Here is a 16,145-nt window from a genome sequence, read left to right on the forward strand (position 1 = left end):
TTTCCTCTACGGTGTGCTTGGCTTGATAATTCAGCTTCACGATTCAGTGTTTGAGATAGACTTGGACACTAATATACATACATGTCACGATCCTGACAGAGGCTTCTAAAAATTTCCCAGCCACTATGGGGTCTGGATTAATCAAGATATTATAATACCTAGCTAATAGAATTGAAGTCTTTCATAACTGCCCACTCTCTTGGTTAGGAGCACCCATAAGGTCTTCTTCATCAGAGGCTTAAACTGGAAAATACATACATCCAGTGGAGCCATATCAAAAGATAGATAATATGATCAATCCTCTAAGTTTCTTTTGATTAAAATAAAGGAAAAAGGAATATAAAAAAAAATGGCATAATCTTGACGATCAAATCTTAGTGTAGTCCGGTCGTCAATATTATATTATTATTTTTAAATAATTTTAAAAATATAATGTGTCAATAGTTTAAGGTATAAAGTTTAAAACATGATTAGGGTGAAAATTATATATTTTCGTAAAAAAAAAAAAAAAGTGATAAAAACCTTATGAAGAGAAAGAAAAAGAAAACAAGGGAAGAAAGCAAACCCAAGGAGCGAGGAAGATGAAACCTAAAATAGAAAAGAAGAAAGGAGATCCATAATAAGAGCATTAATAGTGTACTCAATAAAGTTTGATCAAAATTTAGTTAGAGAATTTGTTTTTATAAATTTAACTAATCACTTTTTAACAACACTAAATAACAAACTCTCTAAATCTATCACTATTCTATTAAACTATTGGTTTTGACATTTTTATTTATTTTAATTTTTATTTTAATTTTAATATTTATTCATTATTAAAAAAGTACAAATTAATTTTTTAACGTTGATATTAGATTTTAAAAGAAAAAATTAGCATCAACTAATAATAATATTACAAAACTAGAACTTGAAGCATTCAAGTAAGATGATGCCATGTCATTGAAATGATGACTGATAGAGACTAGTCGCCTTCTGTGATTGAGTTTAGAATTTGGGCGTTTCGTGCTTTTGAGACGAAAATGAATTTTTTAGAATATAAAGCTCTAGAGAAACAAATAGCACGCGGGAGAGGTATTTTTTATGCCAAAATATAATATTTGAACTCAAAAAATTTGACTAGTGAAAATTATTAAAGTTAAAAGTACTGTAGTTTTGTTGAGTCCACCACAATGAGTTTTTATACAATCTAGTTAAACTTTAACTAAAATATAATTTTATTGAGTCCACTACTAATACTCTAACAATAGAAATACTAAAGATTAACAAGTGTGCCGAAAGCATAAAGTAAAGAAGAATAGTGTAGCTTGTTTTGTTAAATTAAAAAGGAAATGAAAGAAAAAGAAAAAGAAAAAAAGAACAAGAACACATAAGAAAGTGATGGGACAGAGGACAGAGGCCTATCTCCAATTTACAGGGAAGAGGTCAATAGGGTTGCTTATTTAGAGCAAAAGAACAATCGGCAGGAGAGGATTGATTGGGATTAAAACAGTTGGGTCTCTATATTTAGTAACATATTAGTCCCTCTCAAATGGGAGCCAGCAAACAGCATTACAAAAATCTGACCTAACATATTTATTTTTATTTTATATATATATATATATATATATTGGTGTAATCAATGCTCTATAATCTATATGCCAGATTGCCAGTGCTTTATTTGTAAGGAGAGAGAGAGAGAGAGAGAGGGCCATGGTATTAAGTTGAAGATGGGGCCCATGAAAAGAGAAAGGTGGCCAACAAAAAGGAGCTTTGAGAGCCCAAACCAACCAATGATTTGGGCTTCCTTAGACCACGCGTATCCTCTCGGACCAAAGACCTACTTATGCGGGCCTCATTCTGTTTCTTTTGTGCCTATGTATCTGCTTAGTGCTTTCCCACGCTAACCCCTGGCGCGTAAGCCTCTATCCTCTCCAAAACTCATGTAGGTAGGGGATGCTTGAAGGGAATATCAGCAGACCCGCCAATTCCAAATAAGTTTATCAGCTTGATGCAATTACAGTCAAATCTAAACAAGAATAAAGAGTATATTTTTCAAAGTTTTTATTTGGATATCAAAAGGTTTAAGGTGACTTATAATTGAAGAGAGATAATGTTAAAAGAAGTCAAAAATTCACACGAACAATTATAAATATTATAAATAAAATTCACGGACTGCTTTAAATTCTGTACTCGAACAAAAAATTTAAAAAATTTTGATTCAAATCATCTATTCTTCTAAGTTGAAAAAAAAAAAAAAAAAAGTCATAGAGCATATTATATTCACATGTTATTATTGTCTTAAGAGTCTTTAGACTGGTCACAATCTTCCACTAAGTTGATATCGACAATCACAATTTCGTTTGATTTCTCTCTTGTTTTTTATTTGTTGTGACGGCAAACCCATTAAAAAATAAATATAACTTTATATATATGGTCGATTATGAATAATGAATGCCTACTTAACCCGAAGAACATTTAACTTTGTTGGAAGGTTTAGTACCACTTACGAGTGTTTAATATTTTATAAAATGTCTTGCACCCATCTTGATCTTCTCTAAACAACTGCATATATATCTTGTGTTTGCATAGCCCACGAAACTTAAAGATTGGCAATCACCATAATGCTCTCTCTAATTAGAAGCTTCACCAACATCTCTAGCTATCATCATGTAATCTTAATTGGTTTTCAAAAAAACCTAATTACCACTAGCTAGCTACTTTGGCATTTAGTCAATTTACCATTTGATTATAGTCTACATATTATTACATTAAAATATGTTTTTTTCTCGCTTATAAATGATCATAATCCGACTATAGATCAGGCCCTAGCCTAGCTATATCGTGGTTTCATCATCATATTAAAGTTTCACTACAAGAAAAAATAAAATAAAAAATAAAAGATAATGAATTAAAGAACTAGAGGAAATATTATCTCCTACCCATATGGAATCTCACGCAGAAAGTGCCAATTGATGGTTCCACTACTACTATAACGTCCTTTGTTAATTATTTTTCCTAAAAGATTTATCAATAATTCGGCGGCCGCTGTGCATCATATATATATATATATATATATATATATATATATATATATATATATTTTTATAAAAAATAAAATTTATTTCATTTATAAATGAAGTTACATCTGTGACGAGTCAATATAGAAAAAATTCTGAATACAAGCCAAACTACACATCTATTGTATGCCTCCCACACACAAATTACTTTACGACAAATATTATCTAAACTTCTCATAAGAGAGTAACATTCTCTGTATAAAATAGAGATAAAACACAGCCCTATCTCTAAAAGAGGAAAGGGTATTAGGTATCCCAACCAACCCCGACTCATCCTCCATAAAAAGATAGGTATCCAACCAACCAGCTAGAGACATAAGTCCAATAACCTATTTCTTTTATTAAAAAAAAAAGAGATAAACAAAATACAAAGAGAAACATATCATGTTTGTTGCAAGTAGACCTCATGATCACGTAGAATTGCTCCTCCAAAGCGAATTAAATTGTCAAATTAAGTGTACCGATAATCGATCCGGAAATGGGTCTGCATGTGTACATATATATAGTTTAAACACAAGAAACCAACAAACATATATATGCAATGGAAGATTTTGCCAATCAACAATTCCTTGCAATTTAGAATGGAAAATGATTAACGCATACGTAACTGTATTTTAAATAAAAATCATTTTATAAAAGTACTCAGCTAGTTTAAAACATGATTATAAAAGAAATTTTGTCTGTCATTACTCGTTTGGAATATCACGAACATAACATATATATTGATCATTCCAATAAATCAAACACATACATACACCTTTTGCAACAAATTGCATTAATTATGTCTCTCATTTGCTATTTATTTTATTTTTATTTTTTAATTTTATCAGTTCATTGTTTTCGTAATTTAGGGTTTCATTCGAACTCGAAGCGGAAAAAAATATATATGAAAAAAGCTTTAATTTATAATATTAAAAAGGGTAACTAAATGAGAAAATCAGTGATTACACCCATAATTATCTAAAGAAAATAAAGACCCGCGTGATAACTTTAACATAATAAAGTACTCTAATTAGTAGGTTTAGTTGACAATCTTTTGCATCTTACTTTGATTAGACATAATTAAACCAATAAAGCATTATGAAACGTACTTAATCCTGTGGATTTAATTAAATAATATAATCAATCTAATCATCATGAAATTAAGTGGGCCTCATGTGCTGGGGCACAAGTAAAGGAGGAATTAGTAATTAGAGGATGTCACTTTGGAAGTACTTGAACTATATTAAAAGTTCAAGCACTCGATCGGACATGATGATATCATTATATATATAATCTGATATGTCAATGGGGAAAGATCCACGGTGAAGCAATAAAAAGTCTAAAGATGAGAGTGACTTTCATTGTGAAGTCTAGACCCGTTTAAAATGCATGCCCCGCCCCCTTCCCTTTCAATTCGAGAAAATGGAGAACTAACACCCAAAAAAATTTTTTTTTTCCACTTTCCGAAAGTGGTTTAATTTGTTAAAAGCAGCAGCATAATCAACATTCATATAAGTAGATAAATAATTTAATTACAAAGATATTTTATAAAAGTAAATTGAAAAATTAACGTGGCTTAATATTGTACGTTAGACTGTAAAATTATTTTTATTATAAAATAGATTTAACGTGTTATATGAAACTATGTCAGTTTGTATATTTATTGTTAGCTTCGTTTAGTTACATATTTCAGATGAAATGAGATGAGATGAGATGTTTTATTTAAAGTTGTGTTGATATTTAAAATAATTGAATTATTTATTATATTTTATATAAAAGTTTGAAAAAATTATAATGATTATATGAAATGAAATAATTTGATTTTGTCTAATTAAATCCGCCTATAAAATATTTTTCTAACCGTACTAGTATTTCTCGAGTAAAGATGAAGTACCTAGAATACAATCTATAAAGCAAACAATCAGGAAAATTATAATATAGGTCGGTTGTAGACTTGTAAATAGGTTATTAGAGTAATGGTTTAACTCGGAATTAAGAAGTTGGATGTCTTCTTTTTCCGATTCATTTCTTTTAATATTTTTACCTTTTTCTTAATTTGTTTATCTATATATACGTATTTTAATCCTTAGAGAGAGATTAATCAATGTAAAGTAGCTGATTTGGAAATTGATCGATCTAAGATTCTACATGAACAACTGTAAAGATAATATATCCCCAAAAAATGCCCTGGATCCACTGGCATATATACTAGCTAGTTGTCTTCGTTTCTTTCAGTGCAAAACGTGCATGCATGGTTTCAAATTAGTCTTTATCATACATATATATATATATATGAATCAACTATATGTTATAAGAATAAAAATTATAATTAACGTGACAAGAGTTGATTTATTAGATAAATTAAAAATTAAAATCTCTTACAAATGATCAAGTCTTGCCATACCAATAAAATAGAGAGTGCTCAGAAGAACTAAATATTTTTTTACAAAAATTGGAGAAAAAAATTAATTAAACTAAATTAATTATTACCATTATTAATGGTGCGATTAGAAAAATTGATAACTGTGATGATGAGATCTATATATTAAAGAAGATTGCATAGATCAAGCATAAGTCAACTGAGATGATTTTCATCCTAGAATCATGGCTGTCATAATTCTGTATTTATTGTAAATAGATCACAGACACAATCTCAGTATACTTACTATAAATAGCTTTGTTATTATTGTATATATTCTTATCAATGATCAATGGACAAGTGAGGAAAATCTTCATTGAAACTATAAGTAGTGTTTAGATTTTTTATAGTATCAGAATTTGTCATTGGACGAATTGGGAGTCCATACTATTTATCTAGGGACAAGAACTAGAAAAAAATACTAGCGTGCACGCAAGGGAGGATGTTGATAAATAATCTCACATTATATATAGATAAAATATTGGATATGTTTATGATAAATAAACAATCATTTCTTATTGAATCGATTTTATGAATTAAGTTATTATAAACCTCTTCACGATCTGCTGAATATTAAAAAAGTAATTACTTTGTATTCGTTTTCAGCCACATGCAGGCTGGTTGAACAAATAAATTCCACAGTTTATATGCTATATGTCATAGAACAATAGGTTTTGATTGTCCACATATAATATATATATATATATATATATATATATATAGGTTTTGATTGTCCAAAATATAATATATATATATATATATATATATATATTATATACATGTGGAGGAGTTTGGATACATGGAAACTTTCCTGGGTTCTTCTCTCCCTAGCTAATGATTACATATTGCCTATTAAATAAGTTCGAATGAAAGCTTTTAGAGCCTTTATAAACAAAACAAAACACTTTATGTTCCATCAAGTATCATCGTGCAAATAAGATAGTATCTATTTGACAGAGACATGCTGTGGAATAACAATATATAAAATTAGAGAAACAAAACTCAATCCAAGCAATCTCGACTCGACAAAGCTCCAAAGAGTCTGAGGACTTTACGAGAAATATTTCTTCCATCCACCCCTCCCACATGGAGCAGCTGTATAAGAGACAGAATCAGTGTGGGTCATCACCTTTCATTTCTCTGAACCTTTTTTCCCCCACTCTTTTTTTAAAAAAAAAAAAAAAAAAAAAGTTTTCACGAGCCCTATAACCAGTTTATTTATAATTCAAAGCTTGATTAGACAGTTTGTGGGGGATGAAGCTTTTTCTACGATTTAAAGCACATTTGTCCAAAACCCTTTTTTCTTGATTCGAAGATGCCGATAACTTTTATTTCATATTATCACAGAATACATAAGTATTATGTAATTATTTAAAAAAAATAAAATTTATTATTAAAAAGTTAATTTCTTTTCATATAAATCTCGTATTTATTTATTTTTTTAAAATGACTGTATAACGTTTGCGCACTCACAACGACAACAATCATTTATCTTTATCATATGTGGTTTAATTGTATATCACCACTACTACAGATCTCATGAACTTGTTCATAAGCTTATACTCACATTAATTTGCTGATCATCAAGTAATGAATATTTCCAAGGTAACAATTGCAACTTTAGAAATATTTTTATAATTCCCAAGTACGTACACTTATTAGCCTTAAAATAATAAATCCCTATCAATTTCAGAGATTGTCTTTTATATTTTTATGAGATACTAAATACAGGAGACACTCCCTATATTTTAAACAACATGCATGGCTTGTTTTCAAATATGGTTAATAATATATTTACAATTCCTTTTACAAATCTATTTTAAATAGGATGTATTTACATAAAAACCGAAACTCAAACAAGTGCTGAGGGCAATATACTCTTAAAAAAAAATTGAAGTTTTTAGCTATATTGAGACAAGAAAAAAAAGAAGTACTACAGACATAAAAAAATAGAATTATACAAAAGTAAACATATAAAATAGCATTCTTTCATATGATCCGTTAAATCTACTTTACAATAAAAATAATTTTATAATATTCTATCGTACCATATCAAATCATGTCGTTTTGTAAATTTATTTTTGTGTAACTCTCTTGTGACTAAATTATTTTTCTAAAAAAAAATAAAAAACATATGGAAAACATTTGTACAGTGGATTTTACACCATAAAGCAGCTAGCACCACTCCGCACGTGAATCCACGAGTAAATGCTTTTTATTTTACCTTTGAATCTTACCTGTGCCTGTAATAGTCTTGAAACATGCATGCTTACTCACAAAGTCCTTAATTAAAGGCCACCCAAGAAGCAAGCTGATGATGATTGAGTTTGAAGACTAATCTAATTAAGAATGCTAATTTGGGGTTGGGGGAGAAGTTAGGTGAGTTGATCGTGACACTGATCATCTCGTGTGCAAAGCCTGAATGATGATGATGATATCCACCAACACCAACACCACCAGAACCTTTCTCCTGATCATCCTCTCTATTTTCTTAATGGAAAGTTTGTACGTTAACCAAACATCTCGGTGATCATGAACAAAACTCTCTCTCTCTCTCTCTCTCTATATATATATATATATATATATATATAAGAAATATGTTGTGCCCACAATCTTTTAAATCCTGTTGTCTATTTTCCAATAAGAAGTTTGGAAAGTACAACACAGTGAAAACTATATATTATGATGTCCACAATATTCTGGCATGCATCTATATTGGGTCGCGTCCACACACTCATGGTTGTAAGTATTCCCAGCCAGTTATCTCCACTCTGTTTCCAACATTGATGGTGACAAAGATCCCATCTTTGCTTTTACTCACGGAAAAAAGAAAGAAAGAAAATAGATAAATCCACAATGATTTGTATATGATAAAAATGGACGAACGAAAGGGCAGATAAAAACGCCTAATAATGACCGACACAAGGAATTACCATGCTCGTGATTTTGTCGCGTGTTGTTTGGTTTCACACTACTATCAATAATTTACTTAACCTTGATGATATCAATTTCTCTCGAATATTGTACGAATATATATTTGGAATTATATATACTTGGTTAGACAGTTTGTGGGGATGAAGCTTGCAATATATATATATATATATAATTTACTTGCAAAGATCCCATAAATTAGGATGAAACTATTTGTTATGGAAACCGCCCCACCAACACTTGTTTGCCAATTAACCCCAAAAGAATCATGTACTCTCTCGTGAACTATCTATCTATCTATCTATCTATCTATCTATCTAGCTATATATAAAGGAAGCTGGAAACGAGGACATTTCTTTTTAAATTAGTGGGTGAATGACACCATGCCCACCAAAGATTTACCAACATATATAACAAGAGGCCGTCTTATATACAAGCAATAAAATTAAAAAAAAAAAAAAAGAGAAATAAGTGGGAGAAAGGGATGTTTTTAGATACACCTCATGACCTGATCAAGATGCTGCGCGCATTCTAAGATGAGAGAGAGGGGGGGGGGAAAAAGATGAAGATAGTGCGCTAGCCCACCAAGATGATAGGGATCAAATTAAGCCTTTGAAAATGAAACCCGGCCTACCCCGAAAAATTAATTAAAAAAAAAAAAAAAACAGCTATATAGCCAACAAAGATGCCCAAGCATGGCTTCATCATCACGAATCTCTGGAGCTTTTACCAAGCAATTATAAGCAAATTCAAAAGATCTGTTTGGTAGTACGGGTTGGGCATAGTTTGGCTCAACTCGATCAGTAATTGTATGTATTATATGGAAATTATAAGGAGAAGATTATGACGTTGTAGCTTTTAAAATCTGACCCTAACAAGCTCTATCTAGTTACGCCGCACGTACGTTGGCTCGGATCAAAACTCAAATATGCAAAATGCAATTTAGGTCGTGCGTGCGTAACCTCGGGCTTATTGGAGTAAGTCTAAGTTTTACACAACCTTTAGGCCCAGTTTTATGCCTGGACATGTATGGCAAACTTTAATACCCTCGTGGCCCACTATGCTTGTTTTGGGCCTTGATGTACTGACGTTTAAGTGCCCATATTTATGACAGTCATTTTGCTGGCCCAGACCGTGGCTGGCTTGGCCCAACGCAATCTATATTTATATACTAATTAATATATACGAGTTCCACTACTTATAAATTAATGTCTATATATATATATATTGACAAAAATTATTAAATAACGATAGATTTAGATCTATATAATTCTTTTAAATTTATTTTAGATCTATATATACCAAGTTACTAACCAACCCCTCTTTGCTGGCGCTGGACCAGAGAAAAAACCCAGTCATAGAAATATATCGATTCCAGTAGTACTGTCCCACTACATTGCGCAATTTGTAACGTTTATGGTTTCTTTATCAGAATACCTTGGAGTCAAATCTCATCTCATTAGGAGTCTTTTATGTAATTGTTATGATGTCATTGCGTAAAAAGCGAGGCCTATCATAAATATTACTTACAATGGATGCCATCCGCCTCATCTTCGTTAAAAAAGAAAAAAGATAATTTTCTGACGGATGAAAGTACGTACAAGTGTGAAATGATTACTACTTTATCTTTCTGGACAATGTTATTAAAGCAAACAATTAATGGTGGAGTCAGTTTTTCCCACTTTCTTTAACCTACCCACTTCATTTCCTATTCCCATCCCCGCACTCTTCTGTTTCAACGCCGAAAGAGCCGTGCGTACGTCCTCTTCGTCCTGTTGTATATCTCTTAAATCAAAATTTTAAAAGAAGAAATGGTATGGGATAGAGATAAAGTGAAATAAGATATGATATGAGAATACTCTTAGATGGCTCATTTACATCGCTGGCAAACCTAGAACAACACCACCCCCCCCCCCCCCCCCTCGCATTAATCATATCCATTCTGAGCCATTCATTTAACTTTACTTCACTTTCATGACTACATACATGTACGTACCCATCGAATTGAGAGCTTGAGAATTAATTATTATTAAGATAGCTACTAATTCACGCATTTTTATGACTCTTAATTATCTATATATTTTGGAAGCTTTCTCCAAAGCTTTTGGTGGATTTATACGACACCTCCAAAATCAATGTACGTACTTATCTGTCTACGAAATACTACTTTAATCATGTAGTGACGTAATATTTGCCATTATTATTGTTCTGTGGATCACGATGATCTCCCGTCATACTATATTTCTTTACGCTTATCGTGATGCAGGAAGAAAAGGCCATGCAATCAGTATTTTAAATTTTGTACTGTATCAATCGATACGGTCAAAATTTTTTATTTCGGCCGTCTGGTCAGTACAGATATTGTATTTATTCTATATCGATTAAAATATTAATTGTATCGACTGATACTTACCGATATTTTAGTTTATATTTTTTTTTATTTTTTTAAATTACAAGCTTATTTTTTAATCCTTAATTCAGATTAGATTATTTATAATTTATATATATGTATTTATATATAATTTATTTATATATAGATTATTATTTTGAAATATAATTTTTATATATATTTATATATATAATTTATTTATATATCGACTATTCCGAAACGTTATCTCGAAATGTTATCCTGAAACGGTACTGATACCGAAATATTTCGTTCCAGTGCCTTGACCTGTACGACGTCCGGTACGGTATTCAAAACATTACATGCAGTACATCGATGATAGTTACGACCATGTAGAAATCAGGAAGCTTTGTTCGTCATGATGTTTTGTTGTACTATTTCAGATTGTGAAATATTATTCGTATATATATGAAAAATATTTTAAATACAGAAGAATTATAAAAAAATAAATTTATAAATTTATAATTTGATGTGATACGTCATATTATAAAATTATTTTTATTATAAAATAAATTTAACGAATATCATGATACTATATTAGTTCGTAAGTTTATTTGTATGTAATCTCTGTATATAAGTAACAGTTGTTATATATAATATTATCATCATGTCATTGATATAAATAGAAGTTGTTGATGGATATATATATATATATATACAGTACATGATGACGAAAATATGTTGAAAATGGAGTTATATTATTAAGGGTAATCACCGATATATTGGTGATTGGCATTCTAGGTGCTTCTAATATATAACATTATTGTTCTCTGTATAGGTAGCGCACAAGTCATCAGCATCAATCTTTAAAATCCGAAAAATTCGCACGAATCGGCGTAACTTGATCATGATTCATGAAAGATGACGACTGGCAACTCCTACTAAACCCTCATAAATTTTGGTGGTTGTTTGTTCAGTTAGATTCGAAGGTCAGATCGATGTAATTAAGATTGCTCCGCTCCATGGCTGGCGCCCATATTTCCTTAGTCCAAACAGGAGCAACTGACAACCGCTTTTGTTTTTCATGTCGTGTTAATTGCTAGGACGTAGCTAGTCTTATGCCGTGAATTGTTGAACACAACTGCAAATTAATTAGCTTCAAAACATATGTCGTTCGTGACGTTTGTACGTTTGTCTACTGTTTTACTCGCCGACTCTCTCCTTATCTTTCTCCACCTGTCCGAATTGACATAAATGAACTTTAAAGTGAGCGAGCCGGGGGCAGTTGAAGTAATTAAGCCGGTTGATATGCATGATACTGGTTTCTAGCTTCACAATGAATCTTCTCCACAACAATTTCCCTTATAAATTTCCAACCTGCAGAGAGCTCTTCTATTCAGGTCTTTTAATTTCTCCCTGTACATTTTCCTTTGTTACAATCCACAGCTTAATGGAGATCCATTTCTTTTGCATTTTCAGCTTTCTCACTGTAAGCTTTTATATATATATATATATATATATATATATAGTCTTTCAGTAGGCTTTTCTTTCTGATTTCAATGCTTTTTTATAATGTTCCAAGAAAATTTAAATGCTTTTTTAAGGATTTAAACGAGTATTTGTATTTTGTAGCTTGCACTGGTGGCTAGCCATGCTGCTCCGACTCCTGAAGATTACTGGCACTCCGTGCTTCCAAGCACTCCGATGCCTAAAGCCATCAGTGATCTTCTACAACCTGAAGGTTGGTATATAGTACAATCTGAGAGGCCAAGAGAGGAAATGATCTTTTAAAATATTTTCCACTGAAGTAATACACTTCTGTCCTCATATTTCTTTTATCTGGAAGTTGAATATTGAGCATTTCCGAATTATGGAAAATCTCTTATCTTCAAGTTCTACTAACTCATGTTGCTAATGATCATGCAGACCTCAAGGATGAGAAAAGCACTTCTGTCAATGTAGGGAAGGGTGGTGTAAATGTTGATGCTGGAAAAGGAAAGCCCGGAGGTGGCACCCATGTGAATGTTGGAGGCAAAGGTGTCGGGGTGGACACGGGAAAGCCTGGGAAGGGAACCAATGTCGGCGTTGGCAAAGGAGGAGTGTCTGTGAACACTGGTCACAAGGGAAAGCCTGTGCATGTTGTAGTACAACCAAAGGGAAATCCGTTCCAATATCAATATGCTGCCACGGAGAACCAACTCCATGATGATCCCAACGTAGCTCTTTTCTTCTTAGAAAAGGACTTGCATCCTGGCACAAAAATGAATTTGCTCTTCACTAAAAACTCAAACGAAGCAACTTTTTTGCCCCGCCAAGTTGCTGAATCAATTCCCTTTTCATCTAACAAGCTGCCAGAGATTCTGAACACGTTTTCAGTGAAACACAGATCAGTAGAAGCTGACATGATGGAGAATACAATTAAAGTATGTGAAAAGCCGGGCATTAAAGGAGAGGAAGTATACTGTGCAACATCGTTAGAGTCAATGGTCGATTTCAGCACTTCCAAACTCGGGAAAAATGTCCAGGCAATATCTACAGAGGGGGGAAAAGAAACCCAGATGCAAAAGTATACCATAGTACCAGGAGTGAAGAAGATGGCGGGCGACAAAGCTGTTGCATGCCATAAACAGAACTATGCATATGCCGTCTTTTACTGCCATGAAACCAATACCACAAGGGCTTACCTGGTGCCATTAGTGGGTGATGATGGGACCAAAGCCAAAGCTGTAGCAATATGCCATACAGACACATCAGCGTGGAACCCGAAACATTTGGCCTTCCAAGTTCTCAAAGTTAAGCCAGGAACTGTTCCTGTCTGCCATTTCCTTCCCGAGGATCATGTTGTCTGGACAGCCAACTAGAATTCTCTAGGACGTGTTCACTTGTGATGGTTTGGATTGCGACAGTACTTGATTTGAAACTCTCTTTTTTATGTACTTCGATACTAGGCTGCTACATTTAGTTACTATACTAAATGTTTGATTCTGCTATAGTCGTGTATGATGCATATGTATACACTAATAAATATTCAATAAAATACATCCTATGGTTTTTTTGTGACGTTTTCGATCTTCAATGGCTGGGTGGTGAATCAAAGTAGTGTCTGTAAATGGTAAACCAATAGAAAGATCGTCTTGTTGCTTCATAGCATACCGATATATATACATATATATATATATATATGTACTCCAAGGTGTTCGACAGAAAAGAAACTTCGGCATTTTTTAAAAGAACAGAGATCAGACCTCACCCAAATTCATGAAGCACACGACCAATTAACCTCCTCTCAGGTTTGTACTGACAAATTAACACTCATCTTTCGTCCTCCAGACATAAACATGCCAAGTCAAAGGCATACCATATACCAGCTTGCACGAGCTAGCCGGAGGCAAACCTAGTGGTAGCCAAGTCTCAGAAAAGCTAGGGAAATTACCACCACTGCAAGTCTGCAAGGAGGATTATCGCATCAATCTGGTTGATCGATATTTAAGGTCAACATGCATAATTTAATGATAGATCGAACACATGATGTGCCATGATCAATTTGTTACACTCCTTGAGTTGTTTAAAAACACATGGCAACCATACTGCAAACTAAACTGAACTGTGGAGAAGATATAACTTAAACGCATTAATGCTTCAACGGGCCGTACTTGTCATATTTCATTTGCTCATTTCTGTCTTTGCAATGGAAAATGAAAAATAAAAATTTTATTACTTTTAATTAATATAACTGGTTACGTATTTTTTAATATAAAATAATTATTTTAATCAATTACATCAATAAAATATATAAAGAATACCTAAAAGTAACTTGATGTAGTAGAAATCCATCAATGAAAAATAGGAGGCCTGTCATCTCACCAGAACCTCCAATATGTAATAACTAGTACCCTACCCACCAAAGGTCATAACACTATGAATGCGATTATTAATTTTTGGAGTGCATTTCTTCAAGAGTGCCGCACCATTATATATGCCATTAATTGGGAGTCAGATCATTTGGGATTCTTGATTGAAAAATGCTACTTTGCTGTCTCAATTATATCATTCGGTTTGACTATTCAGTAATTTTTTTTTATTTAATAATAAATGATGTAATTTTAAGTATATTGGTGTATTTTTTTTTATTTTTTAAAAATATTTAAAAATATTAAAAAAATAAAGAAAAAATAAAAACACAAAAAGTGATGTGCGGTCAAACCGAGCGGATTATTCTGGACGCTCTTCATGATAGGATGGACCACAGCAATTCTCACTCACTGAGCACATTTCCAAGAATAGATAAGGCCTACTTTTCCCTAACAATGACTTATAAACAACACAACCATGGTCCACTTTTAAATTTTCTTTCAAACACCAGTCAGTAGTCCTTAGTAAATAGTTCTATATCACAATTAATTATCCCTCTTTTTCTTTATATGTTCTCTGTAGCTCTGCCTCACATTGTTTTCGGTTACCTTTAAGATAGTTGCCATATTAATTATTTTGAGTAGTCCATCTTTTAAGTTCATGAAAAAAATAAAGAAAATGATAAATATGGGATAAGTCAATTTATTTAAAGGTGACCAAACTTAATTGGAAAGAAAATATAAGAATAGATCTTACCCGTCTGAAAAATTTAAAGAAAATGATCCTTTTTAGAGAAAATACAGCTTACAGTTACAGTTTCCTAAGTAATATTAAAAGGACTGTCCAATGTAAGGGAGACAAAAAGGGAATTCCTTGCTGCCCCCTCTAGGCTGCCATTATTAGAACAGATACCATTGATGTACCTTAGTTGTATGTGAGCTGAACAATACCTCAAACAGCAGATATGCATTCCTTCGTAAATACCGTAGGGACTTTAAGTTGTTGCTGTCTACGTACGGTTACATGTAACAGATTATATTCCCTTTTATTCCCTTTTTATTCCTTTTCACAATGTATATATACACACACAGCAGTACACATTCAATATAAGATGAGAATCATATTCTGTTCTGTTAATGCCTTCTCATCTGCATTCTCTCGTCTTCTACTCTAACAGCCATGTCCAATTTTGGCGTGACTTTTGAGGGCGTTAGAATTAATAAATAGTTTGAATTAAAATGTTTTATTGAATTTAATAAAAGAGAGAAAAAAATTAAATAAAAAATTATAAAATTTAAATATTTTTATTTTAAAATTTGAAAAATTAGTATTTTTTATATATTTTGTTTTGAATTTTGGAAAAATTATAATGATTAGATGAAAAAATGAAAGATTTGAAATTGAAAATATTTTGTTTAAATGATATTTTGGAAGAAAATATCTAAAAATATTTAAAAATACTTAAAAACAGTTGTGTTACCCAAATTGTGAGTATGTAACACAGCTAAAAATCCTTAACCGTCCTCCCAAAAGAGAGAAAGAAAAGAAGATACAGGCA

At 31.9% G+C, this 16,145-nt stretch overlaps 1 protein-coding gene across 1 annotated transcript; it reads left to right on the plus strand.

Annotated features, from left to right (window-relative positions):
• Positions 1-12,063: 12,063 nt before the first annotated feature.
• On the plus strand, positions 12,064-13,791 carry LOC121261189 (BURP domain protein RD22). Its single transcript, XM_041163424.1, has 3 exons — positions 12,064-12,224; positions 12,368-12,476; positions 12,662-13,791. Exons 1-3 carry the CDS (start codon positions 12,072-12,074, stop codon positions 13,594-13,596), a joined length of 1,197 nt encoding a protein of 398 aa, XP_041019358.1. The 5' UTR covers positions 12,064-12,071; the 3' UTR covers positions 13,597-13,791.
• The last annotated feature ends 2,354 nt before the right edge of the window (positions 13,792-16,145 follow it).

Source organism: Juglans microcarpa x Juglans regia, chromosome 4D, assembly GCF_004785595.1.
Source record: "Juglans microcarpa x Juglans regia isolate MS1-56 chromosome 4D, Jm3101_v1.0, whole genome shotgun sequence".
Taxonomy (NCBI): Eukaryota; Viridiplantae; Streptophyta; class Magnoliopsida; order Fagales; family Juglandaceae; genus Juglans; species Juglans microcarpa x Juglans regia.